A 20,750-nucleotide genomic window follows, 5' to 3' on the forward strand; every position below is an offset into this window, starting at 1 on the left:
TTGCTGGAATTGAGAATGTGGGTTTCAAGCGCAGATATACACCCCTTTTGTTGAGTTTCGGCTGGCGTCGTCGGTGAGCTCTCATGCTACCATTTCGACGTTTCTTCTGGGTTGGACAGCATCCAGGAGCAGAATACTATGAGTTCTGGGACGATTAGGCTGCTCAAATACACAAGAGCCAACTCAGTGAATTCTCGACCGCTTCGAGTTAAGAGGTTGACCGGTTGTACAACTTCTCCTTCTCAATAGATCCAGTATCGAGTGGGGATGGAAGGGGGGCGACGGGGGATCCGGTATTTTGAGGCCAATGCCCGATCATAATCCATTGACCCATTCCAGGACGGACACTTTCGAGATGAACCATTTATTATTCCCTTTAGTTTTGTTCTCTGCGTCTACCTTGATAGGGGCGGTGATACAGCTCAAGCCACAATTGTGAGGAAACCTTGAAGCAGCCCAGAATGCCGATTAAAGTCCGCATGGATCTCGTGCCATCCTCCTACTACCGTTAACCAAGTACCTACTGAAACTCGTATATATCTCCCATGTCCTCCCAGCCGACCCTCTCAGCGCCCTCGCCCCGGCGGACCGCAACCGCGAGCCCCTTGCGCAGCCATTCCCCGAGCTCGTGCATTCGGCTGCGGGCGCGCGCGGCGACGACGGGGTGGCCAAGCTCCTGCCAGAACTCGAGCGGCTCGCGGAGGCGTTCGCGCTCACGCCAGCGCTCCATCCACGCGGCCTGCTCCGCGGCGCCCGCGAAGCAGACGCCATACATGCGGCAGAGCGCCTTCCACTCGACGGGGCAGTCGCGCGCCGCGCCCCGGAGCAGGAACGGCCACAGGTGCTCCCACGTCCGCCCCGCGATGTAGTCGGGCCAGGGCGTCGTGGCCAGGAACTCCATGCTGCGCCGGTACTGCGCCCGGGGCCGGCGGCGCACCGCGGCGCGGCTCACGGCGAACTGCGAGCAGCAGGTGCCGGCCAGGATCTCGGGCACCTCTTGCTGCACCTCCTCTGGTTGGAAAAAGACGCCGTCGCCCGAGGGGCCGAAGTTGGCGAGGAACGCCTCCCGCATGTAGGGTTCCTCCTGCTTCACGCTCTCTTCGGACGTCTTGGTCGTATTGATCCAGTCGGGGCAGGCGTGAAGCCAGCCGGTTCTTAGGTTGGCGTAGCCACGCCGGCCCGAATCTCGTCTCGTGAGCCCGCTATCGCGGTCGCCAGCAATCGTGCTTTGGCCCGATGCTGCTGCCCTATTAAACAGCCGCGCATGGCGGCCCTGCTTCTTCTTATTATGCGTCTCGTAGTCGCCATCGTCGGCATCATCGAGGACCTCGCGCAAGTCGAAGCGCGACAGCATGGTCCGCATGCTCGTGCCCAACGCGGGCTCGGCGTGCCAGGCGTAGTCCTCGGCGTGCACGAGGATGGCGACGTCGGGAAGGTCGTCGTAGAAGTCGTGCAGGTAGGTCAGGTACATAAGGGCCTCGCGGCCCTTGTTGAGGACGGGCGGCCGGTACGGCGCATTGGGCGCGTCCGAGACATAGCGAATGACGCGCAGGTTAGCCGCGCCGGGGATCCGAAGACGGCTCGCCCACGACACGTCGTCCTGGGCCCGCGTCGCGAGCACCAGATGCACCGTGACGTTGCGGTCGCGCAGCGCGTCGGCGATGCGGCTCTCGCGCGACGAGGACAACGGAGGGACAGTAAGAGCGACGGTGGCAGCGCCATCGGCAGTAGTCGCACTGGTACCGACTGCTGTTAGGAGGGTGTTGTCGAACAGACCCTCGGTAAAGTCATATTGGGGTCGCGCCGGCGACGAGGGTTGGAAGATATGGTAGCGCAAAGCAGGCACACCGTGATACAAAAACAGCAAAAGCGACACAATGGACCACAGCGCAAAAAAGGTCTTCGTTCTTGGCTGCAAAAGCAGTGGCACTTTGGAGATTGCCGCAGCCATGGGGAACTGGCTTGCTCAGCTCATCATGGCAATCTGGATAGGCGATAGAGAGGTATGACTTTCGAGTCGCTGTTGTTGTCTTGGCCGAGACTCGACTGGCCGACCTGGATTGGATCGACATGCATTGTGCGTCTATTATTAACTCTTTGTTTTTCTACTGAAACCTCCATCGGCACCCCTGAATGTCTGTCTGCCTGGATCAGGAACCTACCCTGCTTGGCATCAACCAAGTCATGCCAGAAACAGTTGGTATGGACCACCCCGTCGATTGGTCGGTAGGGGGTACCTATTAGTAGCCGGCGCAGCTGTCCGGCCCAGTCCAATACAGTCCTAGTACAGACAGTGATGATTGGTCCAAATCAAGATGGACTCTCGTCTCAGCAAGCATTATATTCAGAAGGATAGTAACATAATCAAACTCAATACGCCATTTTGCAGTCATCTTGGAACCCCCCGCCTCAAGTCAAGTCGTAAGGCTCATCTATCCTGATAACAACAACGGCTTCAGGCCGCCCGCTCGTCCGCTCATTCGTACACGCACTGCCCACCCACGCTCAGTCGCCTACGATGCTGTCGTCGTCCATCGGCTCAGCTGCAGCTGCCTCTTCCTCTTCGTCATCCTCAATTGGATCCTCGAGCAGTTCCCTATTTCGTAGATCCTCAGCCGACCCCTCCTCTGGCTCATCATCCTCGAAAGGATTGGCCTCGTCGTCGTCATCATCTATGGCTATCTCGGCGCTCTTGGCGGGTTTCTTGGCCGCCACTACGCCGTCCTTGGCTTTTGCCTTCGATGCCTTCTTCTTGCCTGCTCCTCTCACTTCCCGCAGGTGATCTTCGTCGAGGAATGCAACCACCTCTCGGTAGTTGGGTCCGAGCTTCGTCTTGTTGCGGTTGAGTCGCTTTCGCAGTTTGCCCGCATGCGGTCCGGTAGCGTCAATCACCTTGGCCAAGATGCCAAGGACTAGCTTTCCTGTAAGTTCGCATAAGATCTTTTCCGATTTGAGCTCTGCCGCTTGCTTTTCTTGTTCCGTGAGATCCTCGTCTTCGTCGTCCTCTGGCGGTTCATCGTCGGAGAGAGGGTCCTCGTTCTCCGCCGGTTCGTTCAAGCCTTTGTGGGCGCGCTTGGCATATGCACGTTCCGCGGCATCAAAGATTGGGATAATTTCCGCGGGAATCAAAGCCGACGGAAGCTCCTCGAGCAACCCCCTAACACCCTGTATTTCCCCGATTGCGGCCCTTCCACTATCGGGCGCAGGAACACAAACATGGCGCAACAATCGCACGCGCTGCCGGTGCTCGAAAGACGCAGGTCATCATTGAATCCACGAGACGACAATGTCTTGATGAGGTTGCTCACGAGCCCTTTGCGAAGTGCTACCAGTTGATTGATGTCCTCATCGGCAAAGTCTTCCTCATTTTGCACTGTCACTTGTACCCTGCGAACCTTCCACATCAGATAGAACTGGCAGCATTTGATGGCGAAAGCCACCACTTCATCTTCGGGGTCGTCGAGGTCGTCGTCCGGCTCCGTCAGAAAGCCTCTGTGCACGATTTCTACCAAAAGCTTGATTGGTGGATCGCTGTAGTCACTCTCGCCTCCGGGGGTTTCGAGAATCTCTACACAGTCCGCTACCATCGCCAGCTTTCCAATCTTCTTCAGAACGTTGGCAAGCTCTATAAGCGCTGCACGGTCAAGATTACCGCGTACGCTGAGCTCACAGGTCTTCTCGAAGTTCCGTAAAGAGTTGATCGAATTATCCCAGAGACTTGAGAGTTTGCTGTCGACGACCTCCTCAAGCTCCTCATACTGCCGGGCGTGAATGAATGCTGTAGCTGCCTCATTGAGAACGCTTTGATCGACGTGTCGGCTAAATTGTGATGTGACCTCGTCTAGGAGCTTGTCGTATGTTGCCGAGTTCTGACGTAATTGTTGGAATACGTCGAGATCAAGATAATGCTCTAAGCGGAGGATGATTCCAGCAACGTACGGATCCGAGCCAAACTTGTTGAGAAGGCTGGGGATGATGGCCGCAAGGTGCACACCAGAGTCCTCTTGCGCGTCGGCCTCAAGCCTTCCCGGGCGTCTCCTTGCTCTGTCATGGTCACCGCCACTCTGCACGAGGCTTTCTCGCACTGCGGTGGCCAAAACCTCCAATAATATAGCTTCTTCTGCGGAAGTCGGAGCAACAGCCTTTCTTATGGCTGCTTCTACCGAATTCGTCTTTGCCTTCTTGGATCGCGAACTTGTCGTGTGGTCGAAGAGGAGGTATCCAGCGAGAACCTGCCAGTTGTTGATTTCTGTCATTTTCTCATATAGGGCTTGTGTAGCCAGGGCTATGCGAGTCTCTGGCACGTTCGCGTTGACCACATCGGCGGCAACGTCCAGGCCATGCCGAATCTCATCCTGCTCCTCATCAAGTTGCGAGTTATAAACCGCAAGGTTCTCGGCGAGTGCCTTGATGTTGATCCAGTCTTTCCGAAGAGACTCCATGTTCTCTTCATCTTCGTCGCCAAAGACATCATCGATAGCGTCACTGCCACCGATCTCGTCAACCTTGTTGTCAATAAATTCCTTGACAAGGGCGTCGAAGAAAGGCACAACGGCTTTGCGAATCCTGACTTCAGTATCGAACAGCAACTTGCAGATAGCATCGACCTCTTCTGGTTCCAGCATGCCCGAAGACCTGAGGGTGTCAACGACGGCTATGGCAGCAACTCGCACGCCAATGTCGGCATCTGTGGTAGCCATCTCAACCAAGCGCGGCCGGAAACGGTCGATGAAGTGGGCAAGCTTCTCTGCATCACGCTTCAGAACTCTACCAAGTTGTCTCAGTACTTCGTGGCGAGTCGACACGGCAACATCAGATAGTAGCCAGCCCAGGTAGCGTAGGTACTCAGGGGCCATGTAAACGGTCGGCAAGGTGCAAATCCAAGTCCCGAGCGCTTCGACACACTCCGAGCGGATCTTGAAGTCTATATCGCGGTACCGGTGCACGAACACAATATTAAAGAGGTCCTTAACCTTCTCGTCAATGATCTGGCGGTTCTGGTTGGCTGCGTCCAAGGCTTTCTGAGTACTTGCAGCCAAGGTCTTGTTTTTGCTTCTGCGGGTCGCCTCGGCCTGGAGGGAAAGGTTGGATTTGGTGATGCGCTCATCTAGTTGCTTTGTCACATCAATCAGAGCCGTGAGAAGTGCCAGCCCGACGGTGGTGGCTGTGTGGCGGAAGGGCCGCAGTGCCGAAGACGACATGGTTCCAACCCATCTCTGAACATTTTCTAAGAGACTATCGTCTGTGTACAGAACGTCCGTCTGGTGGATGAGGCTAACAAGCGAATCAAAGAACCCCACGAGCTGCTCGCGGAAGTTCTTGCTGCTTTTGGCTCTCGAGATCAGGGGGTAGTCGGATATGCTGGTCTGCTCATAGGCCTCTTCAAGCTCCGACAACTTGTTTGCCGAGTTTTCAGGGTCTTGAATATCATCCTCGGTCAAATGCTGGTCACATCCAGCCGCAAGGAGCACACAGTTCATCAGGTCTGTCAGGGCCTGTGCCTCGTTCTGCTGGTAGCGCTGGAACCAGTGAGAAGCTACATCATTGGAGGAGTCGCCAGACGCGAAGATCTCGGCTGCGCAGCGCGTTAGCATCGATTCTACAGTGTTTGCGGTGGGAATGCTGTATCGTACCATATAGACCATCTCCGTCGCGACGCGCAATCGCTACTCGTACATTCTTCTTGGGCCTGCTAGCTAATCTCAAAGCCGGGGCAGGTGCATCGTTGGATGTGCCTGCGGGGGCGCATTTCCGTTCACCTTGGCGCGTTTCGCGGCTGGCTTCTTAGGTTTTGCTTTCGACCTCTTGGGCGTGCGCTCCGGATCCTCGTCTGCGCTCTGGTCCTCGTCCATGTCATCGCCGCTTGCCTCTTCGGCATCTGCCTGGTCGGGGTCCTCATTCTCTCCATCTTCGTCGTCGTTTTCGGCATCTCTCTTGCGCTTCGACGCGGTGCCTTGCGATGCTTCGGGCGAGTATTTCCTGGGTGCCTTGACGACGCGTCCAGATCGTCGTCGCGAGGCGGCAGCCGACGGGGTGGGTGTCGCGTTGTTGTCTGAGCTCTCCATTAGGGGCGCTCGTGATTGTGGCATCTACAGGAGTGTTCAGTGATTTGCGATCATTTCAAGGGAACACAATTGTGGTTGTTGGCGCGATTAGTACGAGTTGCGCGTCGGATTCATTAGCATGAACGGATTCGTACAAGGTCTGGAGGGGATAAGACAAGACGTGTTTATCAGGTAGCTGGCCAAAAATGGTGGAGATACAGGTCTTGGAGTGAACGCGCCTAAGCTTAAAGGCCTAAAAGGGCGCCCTGGCAGCCTGGCTTGCCTAGGCCTCTCTCCCCCCTTCCTGCTCCGGGCCAAGCTGCCCCTGCCAGGATTGTGGCACACTAACCTTAGCCTAGAATGGCAGGCGATTGGAGCTCTCTCCGTACGTGTACTCCAAGGTATGGATTCAATGTTTGAAGATAAATTGCCATTGCACAATGCTGGCTACTGGGGCCCTGACACACTCGAACTGCATTGTTGGGCAATCCGACATCTGGACCATGATCTCTCCGTTTCCCAAATCAGCGTCGGCTGCTGGTGAAGGGCACATTGTGGTCCGGCTCCTCCCCCATGACGTTTCAGCCCTGGAAAGTATCACCTACCAATATCCTCTGAAGCTCATATCACCTACCGTCAAGGCTACCCAGCAGAGCGTTGTGGTCTTTCTACTATCTTATGGGGGCGGTCTTGTGGGCGGTGACCAGGTCAACCTCAGAATCGATATACAGTCTCTGGCGCGTCTAAGTATCGTGACTCAGGGACACACCAAAATCTTCAAGCCCGCCATCCCAGGCACGATTACGCGTCAGAAGCTCTCTGTCGATATCCAAGACGGCGCGGCACTGTGTCTTCTACCAGACCCAGTACAGCCTTTTGAGGGCAGTCTGTACGAACAAGGTCAGGCCTTTCATCTCAATGGCAGTGCGTCCCTGTGCTTGCTCGACTGGGTCACGCATGGTCGTGCTGCACGAGGTGAGAACTGGGACCTCTTGAAATGGACAGGCCGTAATGAGATATGGCTCAAGAACCAAGGCACCGGCTTGAAGGACAGGCTGCTTGTGCGCGATACTGTGCTGCTCGACGGGACGCCCAAGTCTGCCCATACAATGCCTTTACGGGAAGCTATGCATGGCCACGCGATTTTCGGGACTCTGATCTTACGGGGTCCCTTGACTAATAGCCTGGGCGAATTCTTCCGCACCGAATTCTCGGCTTTGCCTCGAATAGGGGCTAGAGACTTCCGCACTACAGAAGAGAGACAAAAGAGCGCGGAACGGTCCGCCCTTGAAAGGTGGCGGGCTACAAGAATTCAACAAGAAAGTCAAGATGGCGTGCTCTGGTCAGCTGCCAACGTGAGGAGCTGTATGGTCATCAAGTTTGGTGCAGCAACGGTCGAGGCTGGGCGAAACTGGATCGGTTCAATGCTTGCGCAGGAAGCTAGTCTTGAGCGGAATTTTGGCGAGGATGCCCTCCTATGTGTCCGGTGAATCACAATCCACCAGGCGCAATTGCTGGAAACTTATCTGCACCTAAACTACCTTGACAACGAACGTTCGAGCACTTTGTTTACCTCTGTGACAACCGTGTGACGTATGGCTCGCCGACTGGAGATATCCATGTCTGTCGTACCTCGCACCTCGTAAGCAGGCGGTAAAGTAAGGCACAACTTTTCCAAGCTCTTATCCCCCACCATAAGCCGAGTTGTGCAAGCCAGGACTTTTTTTTGGGAAGGACCCCACCTGTCGCCAACTCGAGTACTTGATTGAATAGGTACTTCCCACATCTTAGTCACATCCTCCTCTTATCTGAAGTCCAGAATCGTGACGACTTCTTCCCATCTACGCCTTTGCTGCATTCAATGGTATAACAGAAATGCCTCCTCGTGGTTCGCGTGGTGGAGTTAGGGGGTGCTGCCAGAGCTGGCCGCGAAGGCACAGCCGCCAGAGGAGAGTCTGCCGTGGTTGCCTCGACGCCTGTCGCAACTTCGGAAAATGTCGACGACAACACCGGGGCAGCCAATGCGCCGACTGCCGTACCAGAAGATGTTGCTGCCTCGAGTGCCGCCAGCCGCGCTGCTGGCTCACAATCAGCTACTCCCGCACCCAGCTCTAGAGGCGGATCGAGGTTGAAGCCCCGAGCTAGAAGACGAAATTCTGGCGACCGAGCACAATTGGAGGAACAAAGAGAAAGAGATTTACAGGCCAAGATAAAAATAGAGGAACGAGAGCAGCGCGACGCTGACCGAAGAGCCCGGAGGGGCGGCAGGGGCGGCCGCGGTGGTGATTCTTCAAGAGGCGGCATGGTCAGACGAACCGTCACAGGCCATGGGCCCTTCTCCGCAGTCCCAGCTGGTACGTTACCTCCTGCGGAGCATCCCCAGCGCTTCTTGAAGTACAGGTCACTAACTCCTTCGCAGATGGTGTCAAATACGGCAGTGCATCCGGCAGCTACAACGGCTATGGTAGAAGCGGGCCCGGGGGTTCTACCTTTAGAGGCGGTGCAAAGCCAGAAGGTTTCCCTAGATACATGGACCGACGCGCGAACGACGTACGAGTCAACATCGATCAGCTGCGCGACGATGGCACCGCCGAGTCGAGCTACGGTGGCTCTCAAAAGTCGTCTGGCTCGATGCCTTACAGCATTCCACGAGTCGAACACAAGAAAGAGGATATCAAGGTGGCGACGACCGCAGAGCTCGAAGCAGAAGAGCAACAAGACGATGACGAAGAGATTTATACTGATCTGCGCGCTGAGATGTTGCGCGGCAAGGATGCTGAGCTGTCCGCCGCCAAAGACGAGGGGCTATGGCATGCTGCACCTCCCAATCACGACGACGTCAAGGTCAAGCCGGAACCTGGAACGGAGGCGGAGGATGCGATGGATATTGATAACATTCCTGCCAAGACAGAGGCACCTCCTTCACCAGAGCTGAAGAAGAAACCCAAGCTAGAGGAGCTGGATGCACGGGATTTGGCGAAGGAGAGAAAACGCGAGAAGGTCATGCAAGATCTAGAGACCCAGTTCTCTATCGCTGATACCAGAGCGCTGATGGAAGAGCTGAACGTTTCACAGCCTGGCGACGAAGAGCACGGCCATGAAAGAGATGGCCGGCTGTACCTATTCCAGTTCCCTCCCATCCTTCCCCCTCTCTCCAGAGTGTCGGAGAACGACGACCTGGTGGAGATTGACGCAGCCCCAGGAAACAACAAGAGTGCCAAGACAGACGCCAAAGCATCGGTATCGGCCGCATCTGCCTGGCCGGCCGAAGGCGGTTTCATCGGAAAGCTAAATGTACGAAAGTCCGGCAAGGTCGAGTTGGACTGGGGTGGTATGCCTTATGAGCTCCGCTTGGGAACGGAAACAGGCTTTTTGACCACTGCCATCATTGTAGACGAACCCGAGAATGAGGCAGCCGGCGGCCAGGGCAAGGCCACCGGTATGGGCAAGGTGTACAACAAATTTGTTGCAGCACCCATATTTGGCGAAGAAGAGGATTGGGATCCAGATCTGGGGGAGCACGGCTTACCCGATCCGTCAGGCTTGTAACGATCGCAGTCACTTACTTGAGGTGGCTGTTATGGGACGAGAAGACGCCTAGGCAACGGATCGTGACTTAAGACATGTGCTGTGGTGCTTCAGGGAAGCCGAGGACATCAGAAAGAGTACATAGCGGCCTCGTTCAGAAGAAAATAGCAAAACCGAACTTGATACCCCTTACACATCGGCAATAACGCCTCCCGTGTGTCCACCACTATTGATACCCTACGCAATATGTATAAAGTTGCCATTTACCTCAGAGCAAGCCATCGACAGCTATGCAATAGGATTCAGTTCTTGCATGGCACAACTTACCGAACAAACAATATCTGCGTCAAAAGGCCAATACCGGTCCTGCCATCGCCGATTATGTTTTGGTCTGTGTGCTAGCCGCTCGATATAGACTTCCCGTCCCATGATGGAACTCGGGGTATTCATGCGCCCAGTGTGGTTCAGTTGTGGTATAAGTACCGGGTAATATTATCATCTCGTTTATGTTCCAAAAGGTTATGTAGGTATGTACATTACTGTTTCGGGTTGTCCTGCCCTACCGGAGGGCTAGGATTGGTACTCGTGAACCCCTGTCAAGGGTAGCAGCAGTCCTAGGCTTGGTGATAAAAGGCGTTCCTGCGGCCTAGACGGGTAATCGGGCAGTTGAGATCGCTCAGGCGCCTTGCCGGGGCATGCCCAGCCATCCAATTCCCAAGACCAATCCTGGCAAGTAGCCCCATACACGATCCATTGTGCGAAGACTTATGTACGACGACGACTGTGAAACACAGAAGATATGTTTTAAGGCTTCTGAACTCCGGAGCCTAAAGGGGTATCTGTCATATCCTATTGCGCCAGCCAGCCAAATGGCTTTCCCCAGAAAAGCGACCAATAACGTCGCCTTGGAGCAGTTCGTAATGTATGGTCATTCATTTCGATGCCATGTTCCCGCCCACCAATTATATATACAGTCAGTAGATTAGACGATGCGACCCTCCATATTATTTTCCCCAATTTTGTCTCCTCATTTTGCATTCCTCGGGCTGTCACCGGCGCGACGGTGCCTTTGTTTGGCTGTTTCTTCGCTCATTATCGTGTTGCGTTTCTGTCGTGAGCTCTATCGTAGACGAACTCCGCGATTGGCCGTCCAGAAAGGTCCCCCGAGTATCCGCTGTCTCTCGCGACTGAGAAACGTAGGGCTCGCTGCTGATCTCGACACGACGGGTGATTTTAGGGTTGGCACCTTTCGCACGGGACGGTTGTTGATCAGTCGTGTCGGGCCTCTCGGGAATACGCGACATATAAGACGACCGTGAGCGACTTGTGATATGTGTAGTCGTGCCGAAATCCCCAGCACCGGGTAGACTGCCGTTCCTCGAGTGTCCCAGTTCGATGTCGATCAAGGTAACGTCCTTGGAACCAAACCCAGGCATGGCGCCCTTCGACCGGGTCGCTCGCGATTTCGGCTGCCCGTTACTGAAAGGACCGGTTTGCTGCTGCTTGCTGGTCCCGCTCGAGGTGAAGCCCCTGACCTTCAACGCGCGAAGTAATGGCCGAATGGTGACTAGGCTCGATGCTACGATTGCCACGCCGGGCTCGACTAGTGTCCACACCATGGAATCCGTACCACCATCTGGGGGGAAGAAAGGAGGTTAGCCAAACACAGTTACTCGTGAGACACGATCGGGGCAGGAGCGAAGACCTACGGAGGATGTCACTCAAGTCTGTAAGGTCCGACAGGAATTTTAGACGAATCAAAGTGGCCACGCTTGCAAACACGCCCATGCTCAAGATCAATACCACGGTGATTTTCGTTTGCGTTGTCATTTTAACGTTCCAGACGATCGGGATTGGAATCAGGGCGTATAGCCAATCAGAAAGGATCGTCATGACCGAAAGGGCGTACGCAGCGTTGACAATCTCGTCGCCCGAAGCGCAATGGGCAGTAGGGTCTTGCTCGAGCACCGTATAGTCCCATTGGGCTTGGACCGGGTTGCACTGGAACATATTCCAGAAGAATAAGGCCAGGCTCCAGATGGCGATGACGGCGAGGCTTCCCCAGATAAGATACCGGTATCGTTTCTGGGTAGCGAGTCGGAGAAGAAATATCCCAATCGATAGCTTGATAAACATCATGTCCAACACATATGACGCCGTGGCGAGGGCCTGGAATTCGAGCGCCCTGATCTCACTGGGCTGGTCGAGGGATTTGTTGTGACGACCCATCCCCGCGAAGTATCCGGCCATGACGAAGGCGCATGATACAGTGAAGACAGCCTAGATAGTCCCCTTGTCAGCATCCCAACAGCAGGGGGAAAGGGGTAGGTTGGTAGTCTTTACCTGGCCGATCAGCATGAGCCAGTCATCTGATTGAAATCCATTCAACATGAACGCCCTCACGTATGTCCTCAATAAAACGGAGGTCCATGTCAAGACGAGGAAAGTAACAGCCGTAACAAGCAGTGGAAAGCCGTTGTTTTCTATCGATAGTGTAGGGTCCTGGGCCGCCATCTGATCTTCGACGAGTGAATTGCACCGACCTAGGGGAACAGAACAAATACGAATGGCGAGACAGTGTAAAGCCTCTAGGAAGGGAAGCGAGGGAAAACAGATGCATACATACATATAGTCCAGAGCAACCCTCAGGGAAGGCAGATGTACGGGAAGGAATGGTTCCAGACAAGTGGAACTACGACAGGCTCATGCCGGCCATGTGGTGAAGAGAAAGGGCCCCCCATGCACCATGCTGCCATGTCTTATATGTATAGCCAGCTTTTGCAGGCTTGCAAGACAGGTAGATCCCAGTGCAGCAGCAGAGGGACCAATCTAGACAACCATAGCGCTTTCTGCCTGAAGCAAAGCTGCCATCTGCGCTACCTGCACACGGCTCGCGTGCGGGCGTCCTTTGGCAGGCTGTGATGCGCCCCTTGTCACACTTTTCAGTATTCAATGCCCGGGTCGTTTGGCCGGGTTGTTTGGCCGGCGGGCTAGCTGACTAGCGTAAGGAGCCCAGCAGGAGCCGGTGGGTGTTGAGGAGCTGCAGGTACTCCGTACGTAGCTTCGAGAAAGCGGTGTTCCCTGTCGACATGCATGCAGTCCTTATGCAATATTTGTTCCGGGCCAAGGTGATTGGTTGAGATGTTGGAATCCCCGGGAGGGTGTGCCCGGCCAGTGCTGTCTTGGCAATGTCCGATCCCTCGGCTGCTGCCTCGGCCATCAAATCAGCGTTTGTATACTCTGATTGGTCGTGGTCGTACTCCGTAGCTCATGTCGAGCACGACGGCCAGGGACAGCATTGGAGTTTCCGATGAGCCGCTCCAATGCCAACTGCATGAGTCGAGACCGCCAACGCCGACGAGATCTCGGGTGCTGGTAGACGGCTGTTTCGGTGACATTCAGCTTTAAAGGAGGCGCACATTGTTTGGCTCTACTATTCTCGTGTATGTATGTATGAACGTATGAATGTATGAATGTATGTAAGTCGAGTTTCACGCTAAAGAGTGTTCCGCCACCACCCACCGGACGCGGTATGCATGCAGGACTGACACGCCCGTCACGTCGTCACGTCGTCACATCGTCACGCCGTCACCGTCACATCGTCACATCGTCACATCGCCGGCAGCACCAGCCGACACCTGAGCATGGGATGAGTGACTTCGGAATGGGACCGAACGGCAGATTCGTGTTAATCTTTCGAAAGTGGTTCAGGCAATTCGAGATGAATCGATGGTGGCAGGCGGATGGAGTAGACGGCGCCTCTCAGCTCCCTCCCAATCCGCTTTGACCCCTTAAGGGCCCCTTAAGGGAGGGGAGGGGGGTTTCTTCCTTCCTGCGTACGTCCCACTATAATTGGGGTGCAAGATGCCAACACTGGTCATCGCTCGTTTCATCGACTGGGCTTTTTGGCTTTTGCTGACAGCTACGCAAATACGCTGCGACAGTCTGACGGCAATGCCTTAATGCACAGGCAACTGGCTGACCACCCTTGCGGTTTCTTGAAGTTTCCGAAGCGTTGGGGCCAAATCGGGCCATGTTCAATATCATTCTGGCCGAGATGCTAGCCTCGAAACCCTACTATGTATGTAACATTGCCGTTGAGCAACCGAAGATCGGTACAGGTTTCCGAAGTCCCCAACTGCTCCACCAAGAGGAGACTGCCCAGACCGCTTGGCCTTGGTGGGACGGTATTTCTTCGCCCGGCTACCGATATGGCTGTGCGGCTGCACGACATCTCTACATATAGAACGGTCCGAGGAACATGGCCGCACCGAGCTGTCAAGTTCGCAATGTCTCTTGGCGAGGCTTGACCCAGGGCGTCGGGAGCTGGTGGACCACGGCGCCAGATCAGGAAGCTTGCCCGCCAGCTAGTTCTGTTCTGAAGCCTGGCGCAAAGGAGCCGTGGGCAATAGCCGTGGACAACTGCCCCTCAAGAGGGTCGCCTCTTGGTTTCTCCGGTAGTGTAATGACAGTCCAAGGATCTAGTCGGTTGCTTCTGTGCCTCTGCGCTTTGATTCCGCCGCCATTGGAAGGTCCGCTCCATCGTATACCACCAAAGGAAATTGCAACGAGGAACTAATGGTTGATTGGCCGTCCCGTTATCCGCATCTTTCTGCCTAACCGCCTATCCGACTTGCGGACTGCGGAGTGCGGATTGCCCGCCCCGCATGCTTCCCGTTCCTTTTCGTTCCGCCAGTCAAAACCAATCTTGTATACATCCGCCAATTTCATCCCCCTATCACAGGAGCCAAGCAACACGAGAGGCGGCTCCCGAGCGCCTCTGCTGATGTCATGGACCCATCAGCGCTGCAATACGAAAAAAATAAAGTACGGCCGACATGATCTCCAGACGATAGGTCTCTGGAGAAAGGCGGATGATGGTGGCTTGGGAGGCAATACCTGGGTTATGTAAGTAGACTTGCCGTACAAGAGGCCATGTGGAGCCAGGCTTCGTCTGCATTACATGTCGATGTCTACATGCCCGGACCTTTATCTGATGCTGGGCTCAGTTATCTACATGGCGGCGCATGGCGCGACCCGCGCAAGACTCACCTTGACTTCACGCCCTCACTGAATCGCTTCATTGCCCTGCCCGAGAGCTCCAGGGTGGCTGCGTACGCCTCAATCGACTATAGGCTGAGCCCGCATCCCGAGTTTCCACAGGACCCAGCGTCTACGCCGCCGGAGCAACTGCGGAATGCAACACATCCCGCCCATCTCCAGGATGTCTGGTCTGCCCTGGGAAATCTGCAGCAGTCCTTTGGCTTCGGCAGCGACTACATAGTCATCGGCCACTCCGCAGGCGCCACCATGGCCTACCAGCTGCTGATGGGCGCGGCCGCCTTGGGAGGTGCCGACGTGCCGTCTGGCGTGGAGCTGCCCAAGGCCGTCGTGGGGTTCCAAGGCATCTACGATCTCCGGGGCCTTGTGGACCGCTTCGGGCCCGGGTACGCCGGCTTCATCACATCCGCCTTCGGTGACCCGTCCACCTGGGACCGCGCATCGCCCATGAAGTACACTGGGGGCTTCCGGTCGCACTGGGAGGGGGGCGAAGTCGCCGTGCTCGGGCGATCGCCCGACGACGAGCTCGTCGATGCACCGGAACTCGAGGGTATGGCTGAGGTACTGGAGAAAGAACAGGTAAACCACTTGGTGTTCAAAGACATGAAGGGTACGCATGATGGCGTATGGCAGGATGGACACCATGTTGCCCGCTTGATCGCGGAAACCATCAAAGCGATCTATACGTAGTATACCATACGACAGGCAGTAGATAGTCACCAAGCCAGAGGGAAACCCCAATACTAGAATCAAGCCTGTGACTTACGAACATGAACAAAGCAATTGTCCCGAGAAACAGACAAGGCAGGTGGATTGTGTTTTCATTCAAAGAAGCTTTCCGAGAGACAACGAAAGGCCGAGTCGTTCCATAACAAAGAAGCCGTTATCGTGGTTGTGGCATCTGTGAAAGGTCCCACGCATGCACGGTTGCTTAATAACTCCTTTCTTGCCAACTGAAAACCCCGAGGCCTATCTTCTACCGTATCCGCCGAGAACGTCACTAAAATGGATCGTTTCTGTTTTCGCGAGGATGTTGAGACTGTCCAAGCCAGATACAACGAGTATCTAGCAATGCTAGAAGACTCTGGAAATGTCGACGAATCACCGGATCCGCCGAGGCCGAAACGACGACTCTCAAGCTGGTTCATGTACATCTGCAGCTGGCACTTCGTCGGCGAAGTCATCTTCCTGGTATTTATCGCACTCGTCGTCGGAACTATGTACCGCCAGTTATTCCTACGCCCATCCGACTACGCCAGCCGTCAGCAACGATATCGGTCAGGAAGCGATGGCGGTGCGCCGCCTCCCGAATACCCACTCCTCTCGAAGCCCGGCAGCTCTCCGCCACCAAATTATTACTCCATACTAGACATCGATCCCGACGCCTCGGGCCGGGAACTTCGCGCCGCTTACCGTCGAATGGCGCGCAAGTACCACCCGGACAAGACCCAGACGTCTGCTGCCTCGGCTGCGTTACCAAACAACGGTGATAATGCTAGCGACTCGATAAAAGCCAATGCGGCCGAGGAGAGGTTTCGCCTCGTCTACGCCGCGTACCAGACCCTCTCCAACGGGGAAGACCGCTGCTTGTACGACTACCGCGAATACCCGCGATCCGAGGGCGCGCAGAAGTCACACCTAAGCTCCAGTGCCAGACTCCGAAAGTATTACCAATGCTTGCGTCAGGTGCGGGGGGTTCTTTTTCAACGGGCACCTCCCAACGACAAAGAGGATGCCGACGATGGCGGCGACGGCGACCACAGGAGGAATGACAGCGTGGAGAGTCTGGTGAGCAAGGACGACAAGGGGAGTGTGGAACATGGGAATAAGGGCGAGGAGGGGGTGGAGGACACGAAGGGCGGGGAAGAAGTAGAAAAGAAGGAGGAGCAGGAAAAGAACAGTGAGACAGCAGCGGCGAAGCAAGAGACGGCGGTGACGGAGACGACGGACCCGGCGTGGAGGCAGTACCTAAGATATGCTGGTAAGGCGGCCGAGGGCGCTGGCGAGGCCTACCATACACTATGCTATGGGGACGCAGTAGCACGAACGGGTCTTTTTGCAGTATCACACGCCATCACTTGGAGATTCGGCATGGAGCTGCCAGACCTCTGCCTGGGTGGTGCTTAGCAGGGGACATCGCTCGTCCGCCAAGTTATACTCTCAGCCCTGTTGGGAGGGTCACCAGGCGTACTTGTCGTGTCTTGTTTTTCTTTGTCGTCCCTAGCGATGCAATATACGGAATGTCTCAAATACATATCTTCTTAGATTTTTAAATGGGCCACTTCCTCTGAATTGTAGACAACTCCTACGCCCGTCATCCGAGAGCTATAGTCACCCAGAAATCCTTGGTGGTATCCCATACGTGAAATACTATACTGGCTAACATAAAGCCTCGAGCTGCCTCCTGTTCATTTGAGTTGGCTGGCAACTGTCATAGCGATAGCCATGCCCCCGTCACATCGTACCGGTGTTTCGCAGTGCCACGTCGCTAGGAGAGCCTTACGAACCCCGTACACGTATTGGGTTCAGCGCCGCCCTTTCGGGCGCTGGAAAAGACGAATAATGGTGAGCCGGATCTCGAGATAAGAGACGAGCCACCCCTATTGAAAGGCCAGGAAAGGTATGTCGAAACCGGGGCAGCTCGTGTAGGTCCCGATCTCGTCTTTCCTTCAAGCTGGCTGGAGGGGTTCTGCGCCGAGTGGCGCAAACCTGGAGTCGTAGGCTGTTCTTTCCCGCATCGCTTCATCGCTACCGTAGACGAGCTCATTTCACAACAACAGCCAAGCCATGGGTCGCCAAACATGACAGGAAGCTGAACCTGTACCACACACATGCAACAAAGACTTCGAGGGGTGTTTGCCCTTGTCTTGTCGTTGTCGCGTCATCAAATCAAGAGACCGGCCGGGAAGCCGCGTGAACGAACGAAGTCGCTAGATGATTGCGGCCCACCACTGCCTCTTGGGCCCTTCCCTTTTCACCTTGACACCGCAAGATCTCCGCCGGCGACCTTGTACGGCACGCCGTCCAGTTCAACCGTCTGTGATGTGGCTAGTCCGCCCGCCTTCTGTACGTTGCCCGGCGTGACGACCAGTCCGAAGTCGCCGGTTATAGATGACGAGGACGCCCCGCCATCGCCACCGCCGACCGAAGGACCGAAGACCAGACCGTGACCGCTGAAGACGGAGCCGCGCTTACGGTGTTGCTGGCTGTTGCTGTCGTCTTTGGCCTGGATTGGGTGTGCGTCGATGGTTGTGAGGAGTGCGGCGATGACGAGCACGCCAAGGGCGAGTCGAGTCGTGATACTTCTGTTGCGGAGCATCTTCACTACCTGATGGCTTGGTTATAATTTAATATATTCGAGAGAAGATACCAGTAAGAAGTATGTTTACTCTGTGTCACCGTGGCGTCGATTAATTGCAAAGATAACATGGCCACGCCTTGGATGACGTCACGTGGTGTTTCATTTCCACGGCAAAATGCGACGCCGTGCAAGTCTGATACGGCTTGGCGCGCCAAACGAAGGACCCAGCCATCAACATCAAATTTGTTTGCTTTCGGGGAGGCTATAACACAGAAGCGTGAGTCGTCAAGATGCATGTGTGTGTGTAAGTGTTGATTCGTTTCACATTCGTAAAAATATATACACAGCTGAGCATCATAGTGCTCGGAGCGCGCTTGTGCCGACACCGCCAATGAGTTCCCCAAACCGATGCCCACCAAGCGGCAACAACGCAATTGATGCTGTGACGTTCGGGCGTGAGCCCATAGCGACAACAGTCTTCTTTCTCCCCCATCCTAGCGGGACTGGCGGCAGATCTTCCCGAAGACCTCCCCTCCCATAATGCGGTCTTGATCAATGCGTAAAGAAAGAGAGAAAAGAAAAAGGCGCATGTGGCCTTGTCGAGACGCGATGAGATCGTGGATACTCGTCTAGCTCTCCCGGTGCTCTTGGCCAACAGCAAAAATAAAATGATATATATCCAAATGCGTGATCCGCCCACATTTTGGTTCTAATACAGCAGCAGTCGCTTGTCGACTCCTTGGTGATTCGAGATTGGCACAGCCAGAAACGCCAGGCCATGGGAGTATCTATCGTACTTCATGAACATCAACTGCGCTGTTTCGGAGGTCGCGCGCGCTGGTCTTTGATAGGGAGCCGAAGCCGGGCATGGAGGAGAAGCGGTTGAGTCGCTTCTTTTGCGCGGGCGTTTGTGACTCCAATACATGTGTGGGCGACCGGGGGTCTTCTACACTGTGGCGGCTGTACTCTTCCACGGGCGACGAAGCTGCGGAGCTGTTTGTCGACGAGCCTGTGGTGTTGGGGGTTTGGTAGACGTACTCGCCATCGACGTAGACGGCGTTGCTGATGAAGGTGGAGCGCCGGTTGCGGTTGCGCGTGTAGCGCTGCTCGAGCCGATAAAGCTCGATCTTGGCTTGGATCTTCTCCAGAAAGCTAGGCATGATGGCGGTGTTTGGTGTTGTTTCCGTCTAAGTTCAGGAACAGACTCAAGGTGATGAATTGGCCGGGGCGCGCAGAAAGATGTCTCCCTTATCAACTGTTCTTGACAATATGCTCTGGGGCGTACAGGCGCAAGGCGACAGTCGACCAGTCACGAGATAAGGTGATACAGTCCAACGTCTCGTCCGGTTTCGAGTCGAGTCTTATGCCAAATCCTGTCGTGGGCGATATGACGCGGAGGAGAAATGCAGAAAAGGTATATTTTCCAACCAGTCTCCCTGATATGGTTTGTTGGGCGGGAATCGACCGTCTAATGTTCTGAAATAACGCGAGTCAACGAAGGAGTGTGCGTGGCGTGGCGGTTCTCAGATTTTATGATGAATGAGTGTATGGGGGTCCGGTTGACGGCAGAAGATGGCGTTTATCAATTAGGTCGGCAGGGTCCTCCAGTGTAGGAAGGTTGGGGATGGCCGATTATATGAATGAAGGGGGTGAAAAGAGTGGAATGGGTTGTAAGCGAGAGGAAGAAGTAGGTAAGTTACAATGATACGTAAGATAGTAATAGCAGACGAACGAGGGTGATAACAGAAGGAGAGGTGCAAGGCGAGGCAAGGCAAGGCAAGACAAGACAAGTCAAGTCAAGTCAAGACAAGGAGTGAGCGACAAGTTCCAGATGGTGGTGTGGAGATCTGCCTTTCTGCCCGTTCAAGCATGAATGCAGGGCAAGGATGCGATCCAATTCTTTCAGGCCAACCCTACGAATAGAAACAGAAGATTCCCCTCCCGGTCGACTGGAAGAGGGATTGGGGACTAGAAGAGGGAGGAGAAGACGACGACGACGAACGATTGAGCACCGATTGAGCACCGATTGCACTTGGGGTGAGTTGAGCTGCAGCTGCAGCTGCAGGGGTTCTGGAAGGTGCCCAGCTAGCCAGCAAGAGCCATTCACAGCGCCCCAGGCCCAACGCCTTCTAACCCCTTCGGTGGTAGTGAGTACGAGTCCTAATGCTGCACCCACAACCGGCCTAGGGCCCTGGATAAGACCATGTCTAGCTCTGCAGTAGTGTCTGTCTGGGCCAGCCTCCCGCTCTGGCGTTTCTCGCGTGCGCCGGTCCGCCAGGAACAAGTCCTTGTAGCTCTACGCCAGCTGCAGCGAGTCTTCCCAGTTGCCAGCGGGGGAAAATTTGCATCTTACCCCTGACTTTCGCATTGAGCCCGGCCGTGGTGATAATCGCCCTCGGTGGGGTTGGGTCGCTAGCGGCTTGGGGCGCAGAGGTTACAGACAAGTGACAAGGTGTGGGTGTATGTATGTATGTATGTGTGTAATTGCTGCAGGCACAAAAACGTGAGGAAAGCCAGAAAGGAGGCCATCATGGACTGCGGGGCCGGGTTGCTGCCCACATTCCTGTCTACTATTCAGCACGCCTGCACGCCTCGACGATGGTGCTGTCGATCCAAGTCTTCACCTGAACTGGTGGCAGGGCCGAGTGGACCACCAGATCTCTACTACTAGTATTTTAGTAACCGACTATTAACACGCGATATCTGACTAGGGTGCTCCGTACTCACGTAGCTTGGGGTTCGAGGTCCATCACCTATCACAAAATAAAAGCCAGTTGCACTGCCCTGCAATTCTCGAGATAGCATTGCTGTTTAGC

The 20,750-nt window shown here is 55.1% G+C and overlaps 9 protein-coding genes across 9 annotated transcripts; 4 read left to right on the plus strand and 5 right to left on the minus strand.

Annotated features, from left to right (window-relative positions):
• Positions 1–520: 520 nt before the first annotated feature.
• On the minus strand, positions 521–1,951 carry PG998_007691 (uncharacterized protein; the record flags this gene model as incomplete). The annotated part of the gene is made up of 1 exon (XM_066874507.1): positions 521–1,951. The coding sequence occupies one exon, from the start codon at positions 1,949–1,951 to the stop codon at positions 521–523; it is 1,431 nt and encodes a 476-aa protein (XP_066730452.1).
• A 554-nt stretch (positions 1,952–2,505) lies between these two features.
• Positions 2,506–6,065, minus strand: PG998_007692 (Cohesin subunit psc3; the record flags this gene model as incomplete). Its single annotated transcript, XM_066874508.1, has 4 exons — positions 2,506–3,157; positions 3,217–5,575; positions 5,634–5,682; positions 5,760–6,065. The coding sequence occupies 4 exons, from the start codon at positions 6,063–6,065 to the stop codon at positions 2,506–2,508; spliced, it is 3,366 nt and encodes a 1,121-aa protein (XP_066730453.1).
• A 419-nt stretch (positions 6,066–6,484) lies between these two features.
• On the plus strand, positions 6,485–7,534 carry PG998_007693 (urease accessory protein ureD-like; the record flags this gene model as incomplete). The annotated part of the gene is made up of 1 exon (XM_066874509.1): positions 6,485–7,534. One exon carries the CDS (start codon positions 6,485–6,487, stop codon positions 7,532–7,534), a length of 1,050 nt encoding a protein of 349 aa, XP_066730454.1.
• Positions 7,535–7,917: 383 nt separating this feature from the next.
• On the plus strand, positions 7,918–9,593 carry PG998_007694 (RNA polymerase III Rpc4; the record flags this gene model as incomplete). The annotated part of the gene is made up of 2 exons (XM_066874510.1): positions 7,918–8,444; positions 8,483–9,593. Coding segments are annotated over 2 exons (1,638 nt in total), but the record flags the coding sequence as incomplete, so codon positions are not given.
• Positions 9,594–10,621: 1,028 nt separating this feature from the next.
• On the minus strand, positions 10,622–12,086 carry PG998_007695 (uncharacterized protein; the record flags this gene model as incomplete). Its single annotated transcript, XM_066874511.1, has 3 exons — positions 10,622–11,208; positions 11,282–11,852; positions 11,916–12,086. The coding sequence occupies 3 exons, from the start codon at positions 12,084–12,086 to the stop codon at positions 10,622–10,624; spliced, it is 1,329 nt and encodes a 442-aa protein (XP_066730456.1).
• Positions 12,087–14,507: 2,421 nt separating this feature from the next.
• Positions 14,508–15,323, plus strand: PG998_007696 (uncharacterized protein; the record flags this gene model as incomplete). Its single annotated transcript, XM_066874512.1, has 1 exon — positions 14,508–15,323. The coding sequence occupies one exon, from the start codon at positions 14,508–14,510 to the stop codon at positions 15,321–15,323; it is 816 nt and encodes a 271-aa protein (XP_066730457.1).
• A 381-nt stretch (positions 15,324–15,704) lies between these two features.
• PG998_007697 (DnaJ-domain-containing protein) lies at positions 15,705–16,760 on the plus strand (the record flags this gene model as incomplete). The annotated part of the gene is made up of 1 exon (XM_066874513.1): positions 15,705–16,760. One exon carries the CDS (start codon positions 15,705–15,707, stop codon positions 16,758–16,760), a length of 1,056 nt encoding a protein of 351 aa, XP_066730458.1.
• An 847-nt stretch (positions 16,761–17,607) lies between these two features.
• PG998_007698 (uncharacterized protein) lies at positions 17,608–17,952 on the minus strand (the record flags this gene model as incomplete). Its single annotated transcript, XM_066874514.1, has 1 exon — positions 17,608–17,952. The coding sequence occupies one exon, from the start codon at positions 17,950–17,952 to the stop codon at positions 17,608–17,610; it is 345 nt and encodes a 114-aa protein (XP_066730459.1).
• Positions 17,953–18,722: 770 nt separating this feature from the next.
• On the minus strand, positions 18,723–19,094 carry PG998_007699 (uncharacterized protein; the record flags this gene model as incomplete). The annotated part of the gene is made up of 1 exon (XM_066874515.1): positions 18,723–19,094. The coding sequence occupies one exon, from the start codon at positions 19,092–19,094 to the stop codon at positions 18,723–18,725; it is 372 nt and encodes a 123-aa protein (XP_066730460.1).
• Positions 19,095–20,750: the final 1,656 nt, after the last annotated feature.

The sequence above is a fragment of the Apiospora kogelbergensis genome, assembly GCF_038363985.1.
Source record: "Apiospora kogelbergensis strain CBS 113332 chromosome Unknown utg000005l_segment0_segment0, whole genome shotgun sequence".
Taxonomy (NCBI): Eukaryota; Fungi; Ascomycota; class Sordariomycetes; order Amphisphaeriales; family Apiosporaceae; genus Apiospora; species Apiospora kogelbergensis.